We start from the raw sequence: 13,698 nt of genomic DNA, 5'->3' as shown, positions 1-13,698 counted from the left end.
ACGTGATGTCGGTTGGGGAGTTTGCATCACGTGGTGTCGGTTTTACGTCACGTGGCTGTAGGGGGAAGGGGGGGCAGCAGAAGGTTTTGGAGGATAGGCGAGCGAAGAGCGGAGGAGAGGCGAGAGAAGAGCGGAGGAGGTGGAGGAGACCCGAGAGTCGGCGGACCAGAGCTCCGAAGACGCACGCCGCTGGGCGCCATGTCTACGGCACACGAACTCAAAGAGCAGGGCAATCGCCTGTTCGGCAACAGGAAATACGACGATGCCATCCAGTGCTACACCAAGGCCATTGTGAGTGACGCGGACGTGATGGTGGTGGTAGTGGTGTGATTGTTGTGGTTCGTAGCGGGGTGGATGGTGGTGGTGGTGATGATGGTTGTGGTGGTTGCGACGGTTGTAATTTAGTGCTGGTGGTAGTGTTGATGATTGTGATGCAGTAATTTTTGGTGCTGGTAGTGAGGATGCTGGTGGTTGTGGTAAAGATGATGGTTATAGTGATATTTGTGGTGAGGGTGGTGCACCAACCCTGGCACAAGCGCCATGGTGACGTCACACGGCGGTTGGTGGTGGTGGTGCTGTCGCTGGCGCCCGCTCGCCACTACCTGGCAGTAGTTGTTGATGCCCTCTCCCGTCTTGTCTGGTTCCCCCTCGCGAGTCGTTCTTCTCTCAACAGGGAGTGAGCAAATGCTGTGCGCATTACAAGTTGAAATTATCTAAAAATTACATTAACCCATGGTAGTTGTACTCATGATGGGAGTTGTACCAATGGTGATTATTAATGATAGAGGTGATGCTTTCGTGTTGTGGGTGCTGGTGGCGATGGTGGCGGTAATTATGGTGATTTGTTGGTGATGTAAATAATTTTAGTGATGCATTTGTGTTTTATATGTGAATATGGTGGTAATCGTGGTTATGGTTGTACAGTTTTGTTCGTGGTGGTGAGGTGATGATTATATTCATCATTGTGATGTGGTTGATAGCGGTGGTTATGATGATCGTGGTGATAATTCTGGTTGTCATGTCTGGTAGTGGTGAAAATGATTATGGTGATTATAACGACGGTAGTGGTCGTGGTGATGGTTGTGGCATTTATGGTGTTCGAGGTGGTAAGTGATGAAGGCGACTGCGATGGTAATTATGATGGTGGTAGTGGTGGATGGGCGATCGTTGTTTTGATAATCTTGATTGGATCATGATCATGCCGGCAGGGCCTCTGGTGGGGTATAACGGCGCTAGCGTCACCCATGCGGCGCATCAGGGTGTGGGAGTGGACGTGCCTCAGGCCGTGGCGATAATCTAACGATGGCCTCGCCAGGGTCAGGGGCTGTTTTTATCGCTGCCAACCAACAGGAGACATGTGGAAGCTGATGCTGTTGCCCTCACTGTGTCTGCTGTGTACACAGTGCTATGCCAGTGGAGACGTCTGACATTGACAGCAGTATTTCGAGTGGGCACACCATCAATGTTAACTACACTCGGGTTTTATGTTTCTACATTTACAGTGCGTCCATTGGAAGTTGCAAGTGCATTTTGCTTAACCAGGTGAGACCTGGGTACCATATACGACAAAAGCAATAACGTAAAAACAAATTACAATCATAAAGCAATTTAAAATCATACCAAAAGCATCCAACTTCAAATTAGGTCAAATACAACTGCGTTTCAGAAAAAAAATCGAAAACAGTACACATCTATGAATCGCTAAATAAAAAAAGCGTTTCCTGCTTTGAAAGTTGGCTCGGACAAATTACTTTTAAAGTCTTCATATTTACATTAGGTTGCAGAAACATCTGAATGTATTTAGGGTGATTATTACACTAATATATACACAGACATGGACATACGTCACAGACATTGATTTACCAGAAATATAGAGCACTGCTATCAGCTATGACGGCGAGGCTCTTCACTAACACTTGGGATCAGAAGGCTAACCACTGGTGGCTCACACTGATTCTTTGAGTTGGACTACAACCATTCAGGGGTTTTACGAGCTCTAATGTTACTTTAGCAAAAGTTATCATTTGGTTACCCAGTATTACAGTTGATATGCCCATATAATACATTGTTAATAGCTGTTTACAGTTTCAGACTTGTAGTAAATTTACTACAGGTGCAAAAATTAGTAGGGATGTTGGTGCGTCGAAGGCTCAGGTAAGCTACACAGTTGTAGCAATGGGCTGTGTCAGTGAGGGTGTAACGTTGACCAAAGCCGTTCACTTATGGTTAAGACGACATGTTACAGGTTTCCTTGCAACTAGAATATGATGTGTACTGTACTATCTCTACGGCAACATATAGAATAGTTGCTTAGCGTTATTACCGCTGCTAACCCTTACCTGGTAGCATTCGTGTTGTTTTTCTGCACTGAACTTGAATTGTGCTTCATTCACTTTCTTGTTTCTGTACCAGAGCTTGCTCATTCATTGGCTTAGGAAACAACTGCAGCTAGTTACAGTGCTGCAATTCAGTGTAATGCAGATACACGACTTCCAAGTGTTTAAAAAGTGTGTAAAACAAACATCTGTGGTTGTTTGGACAATGCAATAGTTTATTTATTTATTATATTATATGGTTTTGCATCAAACTAAAACTCGTGTCTCTTCAGTGGTTCCAGCCTATAAACATCTTGTAGTTCAAGCAACCCTGGTTCTGCTGATGAGACGCTGGATATTGAAACTGGTCCGGGGCTTTAAGTTTAAGTTTCTTTTATTTGTTACACGGATCATCTTTTTTAGCCAATTACCCGGCCTATTTGATAAGGGATATGCATACTGCATGAGCACAGCAACAAACAAAGACACAAGTGTCATTACAGAGAACAAGTACAGGCGAACACACGGTGTGCTCAACGGTTGTAAACGAAACACTGCATCAAAGACAGTGCAAATGTAATGTGCAAATGTTTTGTACAAGTGCATACAAGCTCTATAGTTTAGTCAAACAGTGACATAATCAGATGCAAGTCGAAAAAGACAGTGCAAACTTGTGGGAGGAAGAGGTGCCGTAAAAAAATTGGGTACAGGTGGAAATATGTTCTGTATTTTGGTTTTATGGGGAAGTAAAGAGGGGGAGTGGAAGGAAGGGAACCAAGCCTGTATATGAGGGCCAAGGGTATTCCAGAAACGTGGAGCAGCAACACGGAAAGACTTGACCAAGAAAAGTTGGAATAAGGAGGCGCTTATGAGGCAATGGGAGGGAGTTAGAGGAGCTAAGTGGTTCATACTCTTTGGTTTTTTCGGTAAAGTCACGTAGATGAAACAAAATCAAAATAAAAGAAAACTAAATCGAATCACGACGTTTTGGAGGCAACACAAGCTTCCGTCTTCAGGTGGAACAGTCACAGCAAGATAGCTGCATCAAGTGGTGAGCTCTGAGACCCTCGAGCTTATATACAGGTTAAGGTGGGGGGGAGAAGCCAAGCAGGGAATGACGACGAGGCTAAGTTTAATCCGTCTTTTGTTATGTTGAGGGTTCGGGGGAAGCGGTGGTTTTACTGCACGGGGGCAATGAAAAATGGTAAAAAAAGGCTTTGCGCTTTATAAGGTAGCTTGGTTTATGACATCTTTCCAGTGGTGCTTAATTTTAAACCATCCTCTCGGTTGAAGTTGTGTCTATGTTTGTATATCTGGATGGCTTCATGGACAAATCTTTGGTAATTACCGGGAGGTTTGCATAGTACTTTGGTATCGGAGAAAACAATGTCATGAGAACCCGCTGTGTTGAGATAATGATCAGCCACGGCCGAAGAATTCGTTCTGCTGTGTTTCAAATCTGATTTGTGCTCGCGAATACGGTCAGAAATATGTCGTTTCGTCTCCCCGATATAGCAGTCACCACAGATACAACTCAATTTGTAAACACCGGGGTACTGTAAGTCAGGAATGACATCCTTTACGGATGGGATCAGATCACGGATTTTGTGTACTGTATTGAACCGAACCTGGATCTTGTGTTTGTTTAGAATTTTGGAAATCCTTTTGGTGACGCCTGCTATGTATGGCAGTGTGATGATTTTGATCGGAGTGTCAAGTGGTTGCTTCTGTATGGTAGGAGAAACAGCTTGGTGGATGATACAGTCAGAGTAACCGTTCATCTTGAGTGCTAGATGTACATGTTTCAATTCACTGGTCAGGTGGTGTTGGTCAGAAATGCAATGAGCTCTATGGTATAATGTTTTGATGAGAGAATTCTTTTGAGCCGGGTGGTGGTGGGAATCAGGCTTCAAGTAGGAATCTGTGGGTGGACTTCCTGTAAACAGAATGTCCCAAAGATCCATCAGTCCTCTCAAACAGAATATCCAAGAATGGCAGCTTGCCATCTTTCTCCACTTCCATGGTGAATTTGATGGATGGGTGTCTGGAATTGATGTGGTCTAGGAAATGGTTCAAAGCTGGGAGGCCATGTGGCCAAATGACGAAAGTGTCATCCACATATCTCTTCCACAGGGAAGGACGAAGGGTGGATGTTTGGATGGCGTCTGATTCAAATTTCTCCATGAAAACAGCTATCTTGCTGTGACTGTTCCACCTGAAGACGGAAGCTTGTGTTGCCTCTGAAACGTCGTGATTGAATGGGTTGTTTTTTTATTTTGTTTTATCTACGTGACTTCACCGAAAAAACCAAAGAGTATGAATCCTTGCAGTCACGAAAGCTTCAAATCTAGAATTAATGACCTCTACGGGGAGGGTTTTCACCTATCTGTTAGAGCTTTTAACAGACAACGAGATAAGAAGTCACAGCTCATTGAGACGCTAACCTTCCTCAAAAGATGCCGCGATAACAAGGTAATAGGCATCGCTGTCACACTCACATCTGCTGCTGTATCTTCACCGAACTCTAAACGGATTCTGTTTAATGCTAGCCTATCACTAATCTCAGAGAGAATAAGAGTACTCCGATTTGAACTCGATAGTTTAGACAGGACTCTCCTACAATCACATTTAATGTTAACACAAAAAATGTCCCCTTCTGATTGGAATGATGTTGACAACATGACTGCTGCCTCTGCTGATTCACTGCCAGTCAAATGCAAAGCTAACCTGATCGCTAAATTCAACCTCCTATCAAAGAAGAGGCCAGAACCACACATCACAAAACTGGATATTAACAAAATCGTTATTAATCAGAGTAACATCCTGATTTCGGACAATCTGAAAATGGTACTGGCTAAAGGGATAAATTTCGCTGTCACCCCTAATCTACCAGTAGAGGATATCATTTCTCAGGTCGATGTAGCCCTCAAAGGCATAGGACACATCCAAGCTGACGTTACAAGAGCTGAAATAGCCACTATTCTCAAGAATGCTAAGAAACCCATCAGCAATATTAGCAAAAACGAACGCTCTGAACTCGCTAATTAAAAAAAGAGGGATGATATAGTCATCCTCTCAGCCGACAAGGGCAGTGCCACTGTCATTATGGATAAAAACTCGTACAACAACAAAATCCAGGACCTACTCAATGATGGGAGTTACTCAAAAATTAAAGTGATCCTACTAACAGCCTAACGATAAAAACCAACAAGATCATCACAAGTTCGACTTCCCTAATCGAACCAACCAAACGTCCTTCCCTAAAACCCTCCGCTGCAAGACCTCCAAGATTCTATGGTCTTCCCAAGATCCATAAAGAAGGTACCCCACTACGACCCATCGTGTCCACTATCAACTCCCCTATCTACAAGCTGGCCCGTTTTCTGTCAGATACTCTGCTCCCCTTCAATGGCAAGACCACCTCAGGAGTACTTAACTCAACCCAATTGGTTTCTATGGTCAAAGACATTGTACTATCTCCTGACGGTATCCTCGTCAGCTTTAATGTTGTTTCTCTGTTCACCAAGGTCCCAGTACCTGATATCATAACAATAATTGAGGATTTGGTCCAACATGGACTGAACCCTGATGTACCTGCGCTGGTTAGGCACTGCCTCACCAACACTTACTTTACCTGGAATGGCACCTTCTACAAACAAAATTAGGGTACCCCTATGGGTTCCCCCTTGTCACCAGTGATAGTCAATGTTTTCATGGAGAAATTTGAATCAGACGCCATCCTGACATCCACCCTTCGTCCTTCCCTGTGGAAGAGATATGTGGATGACACTTTCGTCATTTGGCCACACGGCCTCCCAGCTTTGAACCATTTCCTAGACCACATCAATTTCAGACACCCATCCATCAAATTCACCATGGAAGTGGAGAAAGATGGCAAGCTGCCATTCTTGGATGTTCTGTTTGAGAGGAGGACTGATGGTTCTTTGGGACATTCTGTTTACAGGAAGTCCACCCACACAGATTCCTACTTGAAGCCTGATTAATTATTTCATCAAAACATTATGCCATAGAGCTCACTGCATTTCTGACCAACACCACCTGACCAGTGAATTGAAACATGTACTAGCCCTCAAGATGAATGGTTACTCTGACCGTATCATCCGCCAAGCTGTTTCTCCTACCATACAGAAGCAACCACTTGACACTCCGATCAAAATCATCACACTGCCATACATAGCAGGCATCACCAAAAGGATTTCCAAAATTCTAAACAAACACAAGATCCAGGTTCGGTTCAATACAGTACACAAAATCCGTGATCTGATCCCATCCGTAAAGGATGTCATTCCTGACTTACAGTACCCCGGTGTTTACAAATTGAGTTGTATCTGCGGTGACTGCTATATTGGGGAGACGAAACAACATATTTCTGACCGAATTCGCGAGCATACATCAGATTTGAAATTGCAGAACGAATTCTTCGACCGTGGCTGATCATTGTCTCAACACAGCGGGTTCTCATGACATTGTTTTCTCCGATACCAAAGTACTATGCAAACCTCCCGGTTATTACCAAAGATTTGTCTATGAAGTCATATATACAAACATAGACACAACTTCAACCGAGAGGATGGCTTTAAATTCAGCGACCACTGGAAAGATGTCATAAACCAAGTCAAAACTTCAGCTACCTTATAAAGCGCATAGCCTTTTTTTTTTTTACCATTTTTCATTGCCCCCGTGCAGTAAACCACCGCTTCCCCCGAACCCTCAACATAACAAAAGACGGATTAAACTTAGCCTCGTCGTCGTTCCCTGCTTGGCTCCTCCCCCCACCTTGACCTGTATATAAGCTCGAGGGTCTCGGAGCTCACCACTTGATGCAGCTATCTTGCTGTGACTGTTCCACCTGAAGACGGAAGCTTGTGTTGCCTCCGAAATGTCGTGATTTGATTTAGTTTTCTTTGATTTTGATTTTGTTTTATCTACGTGACTTTACAAAAAAAACAAAGAGTATGAATCCTTGCAGTCACGAAAGCTTAAAATCTAGAACTAAGTGGTTCTTTAGGTAATTGGCGGATTTGTTTTAAGAGGACCTTTAGGATGAAGACAGCCCAGTGATGGTCTCTCGGATATCCAGGTGGACGGATTTGAGCTAATATACATGTAATGAGTCCAACTGAGTCACAGACGTGCCTTTTAGAGGCAACACTTTTATTTCATAGCAAAAGGGGTAACTGCCCTTTTACCAGGCTACAGCGATTTACTGCTACAAAAGGTCGATCCCTCACTCGGGTCTTCCGACCACGTGGTTGCCTCGTAGGATGGAGAGCTTCAGCTTGAGATGTAGAGCTTCCCGCTTGAGAATGCAGCGACCCCGGTCCCTCTCAGGGACCCGCCTTATATCCCTCTCCGGTCGGGGCTGCTCCGCCCTCGGCCCCGCCCACCTTCCTGAACATTCTTGTTCCTTCTCAATCCTCAAGAGCTCTCTCCAGACACGTGATCACCCACCAGTCCCCCCACCTGGCGCCCCCTGTGTGGACATTCCGGATCACGTGTGTACGGGGTCAACCAGAGTGCCACGGTCCGGGGGAACCCTGCCCCTGGGCTGACACTCACCCCCTCCCCCTCCACACACTGTGCCTGGTGCCCACACTATCCCAGTACTCGTCAAGCCCCGCTAGGGCTGGTATTACACACAGCCACCCACACGGTGCTGTCCACGATGTAGGAACGTCGAACCCTTCTTCAGTTTCATTTATTTGGTTTTACCCTGTGAGCCATTGGGCTCTTGATTCGGGTGCAACCGCAATAAACAATAAAATTACAAGATACATTTAAAATTTACTGCATGCAAATTGAAACAACCTCTACAAAAACAATTAAATCTTCCAGAAAAAGCACCATATGTTTATGCTGCGTACAAAAAATGTGCAAAAATCCCAGTTTGATGTTAGATCACAATAATAATCACAATACAATTTAGATTAAAATTCTAAGTATAACTCTAAACTGCAACATACAATTATGGCTGAACTAAACCTTTTTAGAAATCACTAAAATAATGCTATAAAAACAACGTAACAGTGATAATTGGAAATGTGATTGAAAGTTAGCAATAGCGACATAAATAACATGTATGACTAAACCTAGCATCCTTAGCTAGCTGCATGAGTCAATCCATAATAGCAGGAGTATCAATAGTGGTAGCAGCACACTATAATCAAAATACTTGATAATTTCTTACATTGGTCATCCGTAGCGATATATTTGATTTCAGGCCACTGGATAGCAGTAGCAGCTAGGGTTGTACCACTCCTCTAGAGCAGTTTTGAGGTACGATCTTATAGGTAGTGATCTAAGTTGGAGTTTCATTGCGACAGCATTCCAGACCCTGGGTGCATCAATAGCAAAGGCCCTTGCTCCAATATTTGTACGGCAATAAGGAATGTAAAGCTGGTAAATGAGCGAGGATATTAGGTTACATGTGTTTTTCGAAACAATGAGGATATCCAGCAGGTAATCTGCAGATTTTTTGTAAGTACAGAGTAAATAAATAATATCTGATGCATAAGCTGTCGATCATTAAGACATGTTAAGTTTGACCCAATGTAGAGATCGCAGTGGTGGGTGCTATATGGGCAGTTCAATGCAAATCTTAAGGCCGAGTGATATATTGAGTCAAGCTTCCTCAGAACAGTATTTATAGCTTATTTATAAATAATGTCACAGTAATCAAGTAGAGGCAATATGGTAGCTTTTATCAATTCCAAACGGAACATAGGTGGAAAACAGTGTGTATCGATACAGAAAACCAATTTTTATTTTTTGTCTTTTTACCAATATAATCAATGTGTTCTTGAAAATTCAGTTTTGAATCAAGGATGACCCCAAGATACTTATAGATCTTGACTTGCTCTATTTGACCCTTCCGGGCCGGCACCATACAGTAACATCCCCGATGTCACTACATACAGGTTGCAATATACTTTCAGGTACGGGCTGTTTGTTTTAACTGTTTAATGTTATATCATTTAGCGTTTTTGGTGCTAAAGTAAAAAAATGGCGTCTGAGACCTCAAGGTAACATTTATATATATATTTTTAATAACTTCGTTGTTTTGATGAATCGGAGGTGAATTAATGCAGATGTAGCGACGTAAATAGCGTTTTTACGGCGTATAAGCCTACTACAACCACAACTGGTAAATAAGTGTGCACGTACCTCTCGATGGGGCCGATGGAGACGTGGCGGGAAAGTAGGCTGTACAGAGCAGGGTCCCGTCCCAGAGAGAGGGGGACGTGCTGACACGGAGTAGTGAAGGGGGCCCGGAAATGGGGGCCCGGAGGACATGTGATGCTAGCTCCGGTTCTGTCACGAGAAACCGAGGAAAGGGCGTGGCCGGAGGCGGAGCGAGGCCACGCTCGAGATAATAAGAGGGACGGAGGCGGAGCAATCGGGGTTGTCTGGCGAGAAGAGTTAACCGTGCGGCGTTGCTTCAGGGGTCTTGGAGCGTCGTTCGTCGGGACTCAGTTTACATAGAGACCTCTTTGGAGGTCTAGAATAACCCCGAGTATTGTTAGCCCGTAGCCCTGTTCAGTTAATAAATCGTGGTGCCTCCAGACTTCTGTGTGTGCCTCGTGAGATACACACACTACATCTTGTGCCAGAAGTGAAAATACTTTATAGTTAGGTGATAGCGTAGGCTTAAAATGTACACGAGAAGAAGACAACCTACCAGGGATTCTTCGGAATTAGAGGACGAAGAGGGGGTGATCCCCCAGACAGCCCTGGGTGAGGCGGCCCCGGAGATGGACCACGAGGGGTTTGGGCCTGTGGAGCAGCGCCAGGAACGCGACCTCGCCACACTGCCAGCAGCGGGGAGACGCAGGCGGGCGCGTGGCCAGCGCTTGGCCGACCTACTGTCCGCTGTGGCAGTACTTGTCGTGGAGATGGACCTGGACGGGCCGGCTGAATGAGTCTGAGGACTGGAGCCGCGGGGCGAAGACTCTACTGCTACGTTACGCGCGCGTGAAACGCAGGAAGCGCGGGAAACGCTGCCTGCGCAAGCGGCCGCCATTTTGAGCGGTGCACAGGACGGGGTTTCTGCCATCACGAGCGTCCCGCTAAAAATGCAAATGGAGGGGCCTGCTCTGAAGGAGGCGCCTTCCCTTTGTAAAGGAATTCGTCACGGCAAGCGGAGATTGGGTGGCCTTCAGCCGCCGCTTCACTGCTACTTGCGAATTGGTGGGATGAGCGGAGGGGGAAGTGCTGTGTGCGCTTCCAACGGTGTTAGATGACACTGCCTTGGGAGCATTCTACTCAATTCCAGTCGGGGATCAGGTGACGTTGGCGCATCTAACATGCGCCATAAGTTTGCTGCGTGGAGATGCGAGGAAGGCGAGATGCCTCTTGTCTTCTGTAGTGCGCTTTTCTCGCTGGCCCAGGCGGCATACCCAAAAATGGACAAGGACGGCCTTGATGCATTTGTCTTGGATTGCATGCTGGGGCTGGCCCAAGAGCTCGACGTTGTGCTGCCTGCCGCCGACGACAACGACTTGACGCCGCTGAGAGTCGCGAGGTGCCTCCAGGCCCACCTCAACATCAAGCGCCGCTCCAAGGTGGTGGCGTGCGCCGGTTCTGCTGAAGATGCAGCAGCGTCCGAAGGGGTCGAGTCCTTCCAGGCCTTCGCATCACTCAACAACAGCGGGTGGAGGAAGGCCGAGATGGGGCGTAGGGATGACCGTGATCGACGGACAGGGGCCTCCTCCAGCTCTGGAACATGCCCCGTTGTTTGTTTCAAGTGCGGCCTTCCGGGCCACGTCTCCAAAGGGTGCCGGACCGACCGTGGGAGAACCTCCAGGACGCCGCCATCCTTCGGCCGACCCTCTTCCGCTCCGCAGGGCCCCCAGGCGAGTCGTGCTACACCACACACCTGGCCCTCGTACTCACCCATTCATCCGGTCCGTGCGTTGGCCTTGATTCACGTGTCGGCTGTCCGCTCGGGGTGCAGAGCGGGTAGTTCGGAAATGGGCGGCCGATGGATTGCCACGGCGACCTGGTCAGTGGTCGGCGTTGGGCCAACGCATCGTGGCCGTCGCCGCGGCCGCGGCATCTTCAGCCGTCATTGGCACCGTGCAAGGGATAGAGGTGCGGATGCTAATTGACACGGGAGCATCCGCTACCACCATATCTGCAATTATTCTTGACTGCTTACCTGCTAAATCGGCTACCCTCCGTCCAGTTGAAGTCCCGTGCTTGCGGCAAATGGCGGTTCTTTGGGCACCATGGGGCAAATGTCAGCTACCGTGGCCATTGGCGATATTCAAATAGCCGGCCCAGTATTAGTTTCGAAATCGTTGGCCGTGCCTTGCCTGCTCGGAACAGATTTTCTAGGGAAAATGCCCCTCAAGATGCTCATTGACCAGGGGTGCCTGGAATTGCCGTCCAGCCGTAGAATGGCCTTTTTCCCTCCCCCACTCGACTGTGCAAAGTAAACGCCGCGATCCCAGCACTCGTGTGGGAGACAGTTAAAATTCCCCCTGGAGCGCAAATGCTGGTGCCCTTGCACCTCAGGAGGCAACTTGATGGGGATGCTACCAAGGGAGGTGTGAGCCATGGCCTTACGTTGGTAGGGGCCCAAACTATCATCAGTAATGACCAGCAGCCTTTCATTCAAATTTCAAATGCTGGTCTTGGGCCCACTGTCATATAGGCGGGCACGGTCCTAGCTCACACATCACCAGCAGATGGCGATGTAGTAATGACGGAACCCGTAAAGATGGTCGCAGCTACGGAGCAGGATGAGAGTTGCGACGACGCGTGGGTGGACGCACTCTGTACCGAAAGCCCTGACTTGTCGGGGGTGCAGAGATCCGCATTGCATGTGCTCATTAAGGAATTTTCGGACATCTTCAGCAAATCCAAATATGATATTGCCCGCACGTCGTTTGTACACCATCATATCGACACAGGCAATGCGGCCCCCATTCGTCAGAACCTGTACAGGCTGAGCCCGACTGAGAAGGAGCATGTTCGCCATGCGGTCGGAGAGATGCTAGCCGCGGATATTATCGCCCCTTCCAACAGTCCGTGGGGGGCTCCCATTGTCCTTGTTAAAAAGCAGGATGGCACCTTGAGGTTTTGTGTGGATTTCCGACAGTTAAACATGGCATCTGTTGCCGACACGTACCCACTTCCGCGGATGGATGATTCCCTGGATGCCCTGTTAGGGGCGCGGTTCTTTTCTATCCTGTACTTGCTTTCCGGCTTTTGGCAGTTGCCCTTAGATTATAGTTCCAAGCGTAAAAGGGCTTGAGTTGAATTGCCTTCCCATGGGACTGCATTCCAGCCCAGCCACATTCCAACGGCTTATGGAATTGGTTTTGGCAGGGCTCCAGTGGGACTCGTGCATCATCTATCTCGATGACGTCATCGTCTTTGCACGTACATTCGAGGAGCACCAACAACGGTTGCGAGCCATCTTTCTCAATGCGGGCAGCTAATTAAAAATTCAAGCCGCAAAAATGTTACTTTCTGCAGAGGTCGGTCCGATATCTGGGCCACATTGTGAGTGAATCCGGAATAGCGACAGACCCCGACTAAACGGCATGTGTGCGTACGTGGCCGACCCCCAAAACGGTGGGTGAAGTGCAAAGTTTGATCAGGTTTGCCTACTATTACCGTCGTTTTGTGCCCGTCTTTGCAACTATCGCAAAATCCCTGCATGTCTTTACTGCCACAGGCCAGAAATTTCGTTGGGGGACGGAGGAGGCGGCGTCTGTTGCACTGCGGGAGGGTTTGGTCAAAGCACCTCCTCTCCACTATCCTGACTTCTCCCGACCTTTTCTCCTTGACACGGGCGACACTGAGATTGGCGCCGTGCTGTCCCAGGTGGTTGACGGGGTTGAAAAGGTCGTGGATTATGGGAGTCATGTGTTATTCCCCTGCGGAACAGCGCTATTGCGTAACGCGGTGAGAATTGTTGGCCATCGTTTATTTTATCCAAGTGTATCGTCCGTACCTCTATGGGAGGGCGTTTGAGGTGCGGTCGAATCATGCGGCCCTTCAGTAAGCGCTGTGGGTTGAACAACCGTCTGGGCTGCTCTTGCGGTGGCTCGAGGTCCTTCAGGACTATACTTTTAAAGTATCGTACAGAAAGGACGTTCGCCATGGTAACGCGGACGCTCTCTCGAGACTGCCACCTCCAGAATCATGTACGTGCCTCACGGGTGCGGGACGCTGCAAAACCCCTGCTGGGGAGTTGCTCCAGGCTATGGCAGCGTCTGCGGACGTTCGACCTCCGGACACGGTCCAGATGCGTGATAGAATGCTCGGCCTCACGCATGACGATTGGGGGCGACTCCAGATGGAGGACGCCTCCCTGCTCAAACTGCGGTGCCGTGTCGGTAAGGTAGAGGGT

The 13,698-nt window shown here is 47.6% G+C and overlaps 1 protein-coding gene across 2 annotated transcripts in view; it reads left to right on the top strand.

Annotated features, from left to right (window-relative positions):
• The first annotated feature begins 50 nt into the window (after positions 1 to 50).
• Positions 51 to 13,698, top strand: part of STUB1 (STIP1 homology and U-box containing protein 1) — a 43,815-nt gene continuing 30,167 nt past the window's right edge. The window contains exons 1-2 of one of the 2 annotated variants that reach the window (XM_076053564.1): positions 51 to 291; positions 1,503 to 1,542. In XM_076053564.1, coding sequence (XP_075909679.1) covers positions 263 to 291; positions 1,503 to 1,542 — 69 coding nt within the window. In that variant the 5' untranslated portion in view covers positions 51 to 262. The remainder of the gene's footprint in view (positions 292 to 1,502; positions 1,543 to 13,698) is intronic. The other variant, XM_032980452.2, reaches the window with a different exon arrangement.

This window comes from Petromyzon marinus, chromosome 3, assembly GCF_048934315.1.
Source record: "Petromyzon marinus isolate PM22_M1 ecotype Great Lakes invasive population chromosome 3, UKy_Petmar_22M1.pri1.0, whole genome shotgun sequence".
In the NCBI taxonomy this organism is placed as follows: domain Eukaryota; kingdom Metazoa; phylum Chordata; class Hyperoartia; order Petromyzontiformes; family Petromyzontidae; genus Petromyzon; species Petromyzon marinus.
The sequence above is the reverse complement of the archived record's forward strand: the minus strand, read 5'-3'. Positions and strand labels throughout refer to the sequence as shown.